This window comes from Stigmatopora argus, chromosome 16 (assembly GCF_051989625.1).
Source record: "Stigmatopora argus isolate UIUO_Sarg chromosome 16, RoL_Sarg_1.0, whole genome shotgun sequence".
NCBI lineage: Eukaryota > Metazoa > Chordata > Actinopteri > Syngnathiformes > Syngnathidae > Stigmatopora > Stigmatopora argus.
Genome location: NC_135402.1, coordinates 5,159,969 through 5,169,917, shown reverse-complemented (window position 1 = coordinate 5,169,917; position 9,949 = coordinate 5,159,969). Strand labels below are relative to the sequence as shown.

The window sequence follows — 9,949 nt, the reverse complement described above, 5'->3', positions numbered from 1 at the left end:
AGGAAAGGGGGAGGTAGAGGGGAGTAGTTGCCATGGCAACTGGAGAGGAGCTCACGTGACGTCAAAGCTGAACAGAGTGTGAGAGGGAGGTACACAGCCAGACTGCTCCCATTCAGTTGTATAATGCGCAGTCTTTCAATCCCTCCCTCTATGTCAATGTATTGGTAAGTACAAATTCCATCCACCTGTTCTTTTTCTACTGTTTTTCAGAAGACAAATGTAATTCAATTGCTGCTCTGCAATTATAATTCTTCCAAGACTAATCATTCATCATAACATTCCCATCTTGCAACATAAAACCTATCCACAATAAGACAAGGCATTCATGGGGTTGGAATTTTTTAAGGGACAGCTTTATTTACTGATGTTTAATTTCTGCATTGAAAATAAACATCACCATAAATTTTAGTTTTGCAGATGTAATGTCTCCCACTCATTACTAGTTGAATACGATTGTACATTTATTATTATCAATGGCGTTGAATTGGGCCTCCATTTGTGCACCCCGTATTCTCTTGCATGAATCCTGTCAGCTTCCTGAGAATGTGCTGTATTAGCAACTGCGCCGTCTGCATCCAGACTTCTTTGCAGGGAGATAAGCTGCTTTAAAAAAAAAGTAGTAAAAGCAGTGCTTGCCTCATTTTAGTGTGGGCGTTCTGCACAAATGCACCGTCCGGGTTATGGTAACACTTTAAAACAGAGTTCGTGTTTCACAAGGAGAGGAGAGGCCAAAAGTGTCATCTAAAATTGGCATGATGCTTTATTACAAGGCAAAATATTTCAAAAGATGTTGCGCGATGAAGTTTTATATGGATAACAGTTGCAAGAAAGAGATAGAAAACTATAAAGTTGGGGGAGGGAATCTAAAGGGTAGTTAGCAAGCTAAGACAAAAACTAATAAAACACTTGGGTTACAAAAGTTAAATCACAACTATGTCCAATTAATTGGCTTTCTTAATATCCTACAATATATATGCATGTACTGCTATTGTATACATCATGTGTTCCTGTTGGTTGCACATTCAAGGGCGGCTGTAATTACATGTTCTTGTCAGTAGATGGCGACAACCCGTAGTTTTTACACCAGTGGTAGCGTGGCGCTTGCGAGGAAGGAAGTACTTGGCATCAATTGCTTCCTTAGTGCATCGCTCCTTTTAAATGGAAGCAATAGTCACCGAATTTGTTATGTGTTCAAAAATAAACAAGGTTAAAAGAGAAAAAAATATGGCAATCATGTTAGATGGTAGCGTTAAGTTCTGAGCGCTAGTTATGGCATACGTGTCGTCATGGCGACGCTTTAAAACGAACCAGGAGGGCCAATGGAGGTGTCTGGTTACTCCCGGTCAGCCCACGCGAGTTTGGTTGAAGGGAGGGGTTAGTTTAGTCCGCTGGCGTCCCCCAGCAGTAATGATAACTTGGCCGCCTGCGAGCGAGTGACGCGGGGTGGTTCCAGCTCCACGCCAAAACACACGGCTTTTTTTTTTTTTACTTCGTCACCGCCGAGGTGAAATCCGGGAAGCAGGAACCACGCACGGGTTTTGAAGGATTTACTCATCTCGAAAGCCGAACGAGAGCAACCTGTTGCCGCTTGCCAGACTGTCCTCTCTCGCCAAGATGTTGCTTTGTGGATGGGATGGCGTCTGGTCGCCCTCGAAGCAACTTTAACCACTTTTGGTGTCTCGTTGGTAGCGTTTCTGAACTCCGGGTAAGTTTATTTTCCTGCTACTTTTCTCCGATCGCGACTTCCAAAGTTTTTTTCCTCCCACTGAAGCGTCTTGCTAGCTTCTGTTGAGCTAATAGGTTGCGGATCTACTAAAAGAGGCGATTTTGGACGATATTTTTGCGCATTTCCTGCCATTGACAGCCATAGACGTCAAAGCCATTTGAACTGGCATGGCTGATGTTGAATGATCGTGTTTTGTTTGCCATTGACGGTGATGAACGTCCAATCTATTTGGACTGGGAGGGATGGGAGATCGTTCTCTGCCAGCCTCTCCCAGTCCAAACAGATTGGACGTCCATTGGCGTCAATGGCAGACAATGTTCATTAAAAGCTGATCTGACATTAGAAAGCTTGGTGATGTATTTCCTCAGTTTCATTGTTATGAGTTGTCATTTGACCAAATTATGGTGCAGTAAATGTAAAAAATCAATCTTGTCAGTGGCAGTCAATGAATTAATACAATTAAAACATGACATCAAGGTGTTTTGCTTGTATCATTAGGAATATTTTGCATACAATGAGTAGTAGTGTATAGGAAATGAGCATATTACAAGTTTGCTTTCCAATTGTTTGTTGCCATATATTCCCTTCCCCCTTCATTAGTATTCAGCAATTCATTGCCATTCAACTGCTACAATTGGCCAGGTCAGAGTTCGCCAGTTTTTGCAATACTTGTCAACCAGGCAGAGGGATGCGATTGATGTAAATTCCCGTATCGAATGCTGACGGAAGAGATGAGGTAGGTTTTTGTTTGTGTTGGTGGTTGTGTGCAACATAGCAACCCTGTAATTAGTGCAAATGAAGTGCTTGAGGTCTAGAATAAATATGGAAAGGAAGATAGAGTTGTATTGGGGGCGAAAAGAATCTGCTCCCATATCCTAGATAACCTATTCCCCTTCAAAATAAGTCCACAAAATTTAGTGTGTTAAGAAGCGCTATCTACGCTATACAGCGGTGCAACTGCCCTTTTGTGATAATGGTATCAAAGACTAAACATCCATCCATCACTTGTGTTCATTAGGGTTACAGGTAAAGTGGAAGTTATCTCAGATGATTGATGTGATGGGATTAAATCACTTGTATTTTTTTTTAGGTTTTGCCCTGCAACACTGAGAAGGAACTCAATGATGCAAAGGCTCACACATCAGGAAAACTCTGCTTTTTTTTATAAAGAACAGCATTTTCATGATACGCTTGCATTTACACGGCACATTCAAGTTGTGCATAAGTGACACATTTTCAGCCACATTTGAAAGAAGCCTTATTCTGATCCAGTTATGCCCCGTTTCATATTTTCAAATTGCCACAATAAGTACCACAATCATGCCACTTCAGAGCCAAAGAAATCCAAAATGTGCCTTTTCACCGTAAAAAGATTGGAACGGTGCCATATGACGTCAAATTAGATTTCTTTTTCTGGCCTGTAAACTCATGAATCTGAAAGGACTTCATTTGATAGGTGACATACTGGGAGGACTGGGTTTGAATTCTCATGTTTGAGTCCCATGGACAGTGCTAAATGTCCAATTCATTTAGGATGAATTCAATACATACATACAAAACATTGTGTTAGCAAGGAAGTGTCCCAAAAATCCCTGAAAATTAATTAATTAGAAAGTCACCAGAAATTGTAATAATGCCTCACACAAAAACACAAAAAAACTTTGAAAAAACTAATAATGGAAAAAAAAAATCACTAAGTTAAAAACATATAAATCATGAAAAGAAAATAGAAAAAAACTTGCAAAAATATATTTAAAAAAAATTAGGACATGCAAAAATCATAAAGACAGCGACAGCGACTTCATTCACCCCTCCTAGTCAAAACTAATTGGACATCTTGCATCCACCATGGCAGCCAATGAGTACAACGGTGACATCCTATTAAAATAACATCATTATCACCACATCAATATATTGTCACACCTCTAAAAATAAAATACAGTTGGCGATGATTAATGCAAAGTAGCTTGTTTCCCCTCCCTTATTTATTTCTATGAGTCACAACTTCTTTCTTCATTTTTTCCTTTTTTTAAGATTCCCGCTACTGTTTTCTTCACAAGTACCCTGACCTCACACAGCACAGCTGTGCATACTCTTAGCAACAAAATGTCAAGTGTAGAAAGCACCGTTTTATTCACAAGAGTGTGCATTCTTGAATTCCCTCATGTTTATATTACAAAAACAGTCCTTGCATCATCCCTTGGAAGCCTCTTCCATCATCACATGCATGTTCTGCATCCGAATTTCAACCCTGCTTTGTTCCAACGTCCCCCTCGGAAAAGCGGTTCATTCGGAGTTTGCTCTTGTTTTCCTGGCGTGGGCCACGTTCAAGAAAAAAAAATATCTCCGTAAATTTCTTTGCCAGAAGAGACCACACTTTTGATATTCGGACGATATGAACTCATTTCCTCTTTGGTCTGCTGTGTGAAGAATTGTGTTTTAGATCATTTGTGAATTGTTGTGTTTTTGGCAAGAGTTGGGGGTGTGAACAATCGAAAATTGTACTTTTTAGGGCGGTTGCAAAAAGAGAAATGAAGCGTTTTCATGTTCATCTGTAAAGCAGAGCTGTCATTGGCAGGACGGCCGGCGGAAAGGAAAAGCTTCACACTAAGTACAGGGTAAAAGGCGCTATCACGTTTCCAGGATTACTTTACTTGAAGGCCTTGTGACCGTAGCCAAGCATTTGAAAGCACTGGATTTAGGGGCCTTTACCCTCAGGCTGTTTTTCAATAAACAAACAAATAATAATAATAAGGATATTATTTTGGAAGCCTAATAATCCAAATCTTTGAAAATCACTTTCCCACGTTAATTACCAGGAATTTTGTATATTCCTTTAGGATATGACAGTTCTCAATTTAATGCATCTGTTTGCAATGTGAGCTGAAAGGGAACGTTTAAAAAAATGCTGTTTATAGCTTAGATTAAAAATGTATAATTGATTGTAAACATTTAGAAATAAAGTGCACACTTGATGCTATAGCGAAAATTATCCTAGACCAGGGGTGTCAGACTCGGGTAGGTTCGCGGGCCGCTTTAACGTCAACTTGATTTCACGTGGGCCGGACCATTTTAGATATAATTTTTAGATTTTTTTTAAATAAATGGATTAAAAGTACTGGATTAAAAACCCTGAATATTCAGTTTTTTTTTATAGATCTAAAACAATGTTTATTTTAGCTTTTATATATATTTTTAGATTTTACAAAATTATTTTTGAACTAAAAACACAGAAAAAATGGATTAAAAAATTACAATAATTGATTTAAAAGGGGGAAAATCAGGAAATTTAATATACATCTATACTCTATTTTAATTTGATCCTAAAACAAAAAGCAGGCACTCATGATTTACTTTCCCGGGCCACACAAAATGATGCGGCGGGCCAGATTTCGCCCCTGGGCCGCCACTTTGACACATGTACTTTACGATATGACAGTTGTCATCTTACAATTCTCAATTTAAAGTATCTGTATGCAATGTGAGCTGAAAGGGAACCTTTAAAAAAATGCTGGAACACATGCACAGATTGTGTTTATAGCTTAGATTAAAAATTTATAATTGTAAATATTTAGAAATAAAGTGCACAATTGATGCTATAGTCTATAGCTAAAATTATCCTAAACCATTTGAGACTGTATTATGTATTCCGCAAAGCATGAGAAAAATGAGACATTTTCTTATCTACTTGATAATTTCAAACAAAAATAATTTCCCCATCGTCTCCATCAAGTAAAGTTGTCATACCCCTGCACAAACATGCCTATTGTTGGTTAAATAAGAACATGAGACATTATTGAGTACAAAAAAGTTCAGTGCATTCTGGGAAGATTTTAAAGCGTAGCATTGAATGCCAGAAGTGGGTCAGCAGACAAATTAGTAGTGGGGATATCTGTCAAGCAGCGTCCTTTCTCAGAATCCCGCTTTAGAGAAAAGAGTTAATGAGTACGCCTGTAATAGGACTAGTACCGTGTTTATGCAGGAATGCAGGTTATCCATTCTCTTGCAGAACGAGAGGCGAGCGGGTTCCTCGCCATCTCGCTCATTAGCCGTGAGAATGGCGAGCGCTGTGAAGACTGATTGTTTGACGGCCCTTGTTGTTTCAACACACTGGAATGTTTTTATCCGGCCCCTGGCCGCAGTGGAGGCCAGCTTTGCTCTCATTGGACCGCGGCCCTGCTCATGATGGAATGAAGGGTTTGGAAGCAGACGTCCTAAATTTTGTCCGGCGTTGACGTTCCTTCCATTCATGCTATGTTTTCTTTACACAAACAAAACACAAACAAAAGTCGATGCTAAACTAGTCTTAAGTTAGGCGATTCGGTGCATATCAGGAATTGTGGTTGCTGATTTGATTTGAGGAAGATATGAGTTCCTTTTTCTTGACTCGAGCCAAGACCAATGAATTCCTTGGAATTGATTCCGTAATATTTTATCTAGAAATGTGAGTGAGACTTTCAAATAATAATCTGAAAAGTACACATCAGTTTAGGTTTCCAATATTCGTGTTATCCTTTGTACAGGAAGACAAGGTTTGATCAATAAAGAACAATAAACCATTCCCAATTCATTTAAATAAATAAAGAGCAATTAACAGTAGGTTTACTTGCTACTTAAACCCTACATTTAATTATTGTAGAAAGAATAATACAAATACAACGTTAATATGAAAAATAAAATGCAATCAAGGCAGCCCACCGACTGAGTGGTTAGCGCGTCGGCCTCACAGTGGGGGGACCCGGGGTCAAATCCAGGTCACGTGCACCTGTGTGGAGTTTGCATGTTCGCCCCGGGCCTGCGTGGGTTTTCTCCGGGTACTCCGGTTTCCTCCCACATTCCAAAAAAAACATGATAGGCTGATTGGACACTCTAAATTGCCCCTAGGTAGACATTCAGAATGCCCCAAGTGCTTTCTAATGGATTGTAAAGCTTAAAAATTGCTGCTGGTTTTAAATGGAGGCGGTCCATATTTTCCTGCCCATGTTGTACCCATCTGTGTGAATGTGGGTGTGTTGCTCTTAAAAGTCCCTCGTGGTCAGGTATGTTTCTATTTCAGGCTGCAAAAAGTAGTGATTTCATTTAAAGAGGAGGTCTAAACTTCAAAGTGCTGTGTTGTGCACTTCTAAATTTGTAGTAGCAGCTACTATAACTCAGCCTTATGAAACATTTTTGGCAGGGTTTGTCAACACGTTTGCCCAAGTGAATGAGCAATGTTAGGTACTTGTCGGAATGTCATTTCCAAGTAACGCTATGTGGAAGGGGAATATATATACTGTCACACATTCTTAGCAACCTTTCTCAAAACCTGCCGTGAAAAGAAAGATTGGCAACCAGTGTAGCAAGTTTCAAGTAAAGTGGGAGGTGCCATGTATTTTCACTCTGACACGTCATTTTTTTTGTTTGTTTGTTTTTTTAACGCAAAGTCGTAATCCTCGACAGAGACCTATTCCCATTTTGTCAAAAAAAACATGAATTGAAATCTTTCTATATGAGACAACAAATGATGAAAAGCCAAAAGATGTACTTTTCCTGGGGACATTTCTTTGAAACTTCAAAGATTTTATGATAGGAGTTCAAGCTTGTTGTGGCATGTCTTCTGGGATGGATTATTGTAAGTAAATAGGCTTTTTATGACTCCTTCTATGACTACCAACAAGGGTTGTGAAAGAAATTGAAGTCATGTCGCTAATATCATTCTAAAACCAGTCAATAGTCACAAAAACTTCACATTTAGACTAATTTTGATGATAAATATACATCTGTATCTGCTGCACACTGCTTGCTGAAGTCCTGTGAGATTGTCTGGCGTCCTATCATTGTGGTTTGAACTGTGACATTCAAGGGGTCTCTTTTCCAAAACTATAATCTCTCTTTAATGATCCATCATCTGCTTGTGGTCGTTCCATTTCCAGCATTTAAAACTGCCACTGGCACAAAGTGAAATTCCTTCCTTCCTTGCACATCATACCACAAAGCAAAGGAAATGCATTTTTTTTTTGCCCGTGAAATCACCGATGCTGACTATCTCTGCTCCTACAGGAAAGATGCACGTGTCACTGGCAGAAGCCTTGGAGGTCCGAGGAGGTCCGCTCCAGGAGGAGGAGGTTTGGGCGGTGCTGAGCCAGAGCGCCGAGAGTCTCCAGGAACTCTTTCACAAAGGTATGAACGTTGCAAAATCCAGTTCCAACATTCAAACCGTACTATTTGCTATGTTCACCGCACCGTTTTTGGCTTTATTCTCTTATCATATTTGAGTCATAATTTCCAGCGCAAGTTTTCTCAGTCCTCGCCCGACTTCTTTGGAGTTAGTTTGAGTAAAACCGCCGCATGCTGACTGACATAATTACAGACTGCCAAAAATAGGATGAAAGTGATATCCTGTATGCGCAGCCAGTTAGTCACTTATTTTCAATATGAATAAATGAATTAAATGAATTCATTATATTACAATGGAGACCTCCATACATTCTTGGTTGACCTACTTGTTCTCATGTCAAAACAAATTAAATTTAGCTATCAATTCAAGACATCCAGGCAATGTTTGACACTGTAAAAATATGCTATACTTTTGTTTACGCAATTAAAACAAAGTTCCACATCTATGGCATGTTATTTCAGCAAAAAAATACTCAAAAGATAGAAATAAGGGAATGAATATGAACTTGGAGTCTTTGCTATTTTGCAATACTATTTTGAACAGGTGGAATTAAATGATGTAATATTTATGTTATCATATAAAACAGGGGTGTCAAACACATTTTTTGTTGCGAGCCACATGGTAGTTTCGATTAAATCCGGAGGGCCGTTATGTCTTCCAACTAGGCTGCCAAAATTAATCGATTAATAAATTGACAGCTTTCTCGATCGTGCTAATCGATGGATCATTTTTGTACATTCAAATTAGTACAAATTTTTGCAATTATTGAGGTAAAATGAGGAAACACAGGAAATAATCTACAATCTTCATTTGAATTTCATCATAAAACAGAAAGTTGGCACTGATCATTTACTTTCTCGGGCCACACAAAATGATGCGGTGGGCCAGATTTAGCCCACGGGCCGCCACTTTGATACCTGTGATATAAAACAGTGTTACCTTATGTTAAAGAACAAAACATCTGGTTGATCACTGAATTATTCCAATTAAAATGAACTTTTCTGCTCTATTCAGATGGGTTGCTTGTATAAAAATACATCTTTGCCAATTTTCTTTTGTATTTTAGTGTTAAATTCAGTATGACAACTACATTGAAATGGCCCCCACTAAATTGTTCAACAGGGTTGGAGGGAAAACACTGACTTAAGGAAAGTTTTCAGTCTGTAGACATTGCAGGATGTGAGTCAGCGGGCACTACAGGACTCTCCTCTTTCTGTTGTTGTTTGAGAAAAAAAATGAGGTGGTGCTAACCTGTCAAGTCGTGAAACTCTTGCACCTGATTACACTAGTCCTCTTTTTAAAGGGTTGGCAGCCATTCTGTAATGTCTACGTCTGCCATAACCACCCTGACTCCCCTTCAGACATACGGTACAATTAGTACAGTACTTTTTGCTGAGTATCGTGGATTTTTTAAATACTTTTTTTCCACGCTGGTCTTATCAGTGAGGCCTGGTTTATGCTGAGGTAGTGTTTTAGGACAGGCGCTCACATTTTGGACTTCTCTGATAAGGGTGCTGCCACATGGCTCTTTCGGGATGTGATTAGAATTCACATTTTGAATAAGAAAAATATTATGAACAAACTGATGGATTTATTATTAATACAATTTAATCAAACATGGAGACATCTTTAAACATACACTGGCTACAACTTGCAAGGAGAATCACTCCCAACTCGCCTTCGTTCAAGAGGATTCTCCTTGCAAGTTGTAGACAGTGTATGTTTAAAGATGTCTCCGTGTTTGATTAAATTGTATTAATAATAAATCCATCATTTGGTCCTTCGAGCCGGATACGGTGAGGTGTTACGTCAACAAGCTGGAGCCAGCTGTCCTGGAGGGTGACCTCGAGTTTGCCCCAGTCTCAAATTAAAGACACTCTTATACAAAAGTGATTAAAATGCATACATCTATAATATTATCCAGAATAACCCCAACACAAACCAAATTCTCCCGATAAAAATCGTAGTAATTGTGACGGGTATAAGAATCCGTTTTGAACATGAACTTTTAAACAGCGTGCTTTCACACAGCATGCTGAATGTTCAGTTTTACTGCCACTGAGAGT

General features: G+C 39.1%; 1 protein-coding gene and 1 long non-coding RNA gene across 6 annotated transcripts in view; one reads left to right on the top strand and one right to left on the bottom strand.

The window, feature by feature from the left end:
- Positions 1-1,376: 1,376 nt before the first annotated feature.
- Positions 1,377-9,949, top strand: part of ptpn13 (protein tyrosine phosphatase non-receptor type 13) — a 34,500-nt gene continuing 25,927 nt past the window's right edge. For 4 of the 5 annotated variants that reach the window (XM_077622669.1, XM_077622670.1, XM_077622668.1 and 1 more), the window contains exons 1-2: positions 1,377-1,705; positions 7,766-7,885. In XM_077622669.1, coding sequence (XP_077478795.1) covers positions 7,771-7,885 — 115 coding nt within the window. In that variant the 5' untranslated portion in view covers positions 1,377-1,705; positions 7,766-7,770. Of the gene's footprint in view, positions 1,706-7,188; positions 7,338-7,765; positions 7,886-9,949 lie in introns of those variants that run through there. The other variant, XM_077622667.1, reaches the window with a different exon arrangement.
- LOC144090822 (uncharacterized) lies at positions 3,841-5,804 on the bottom strand. Its single transcript, XR_013305516.1, has 2 exons — positions 5,696-5,804; positions 3,841-4,037 (listed from the first exon to the last, which is right to left on the bottom strand). It is a non-coding gene; the product is annotated as an uncharacterized LOC144090822 (long non-coding RNA).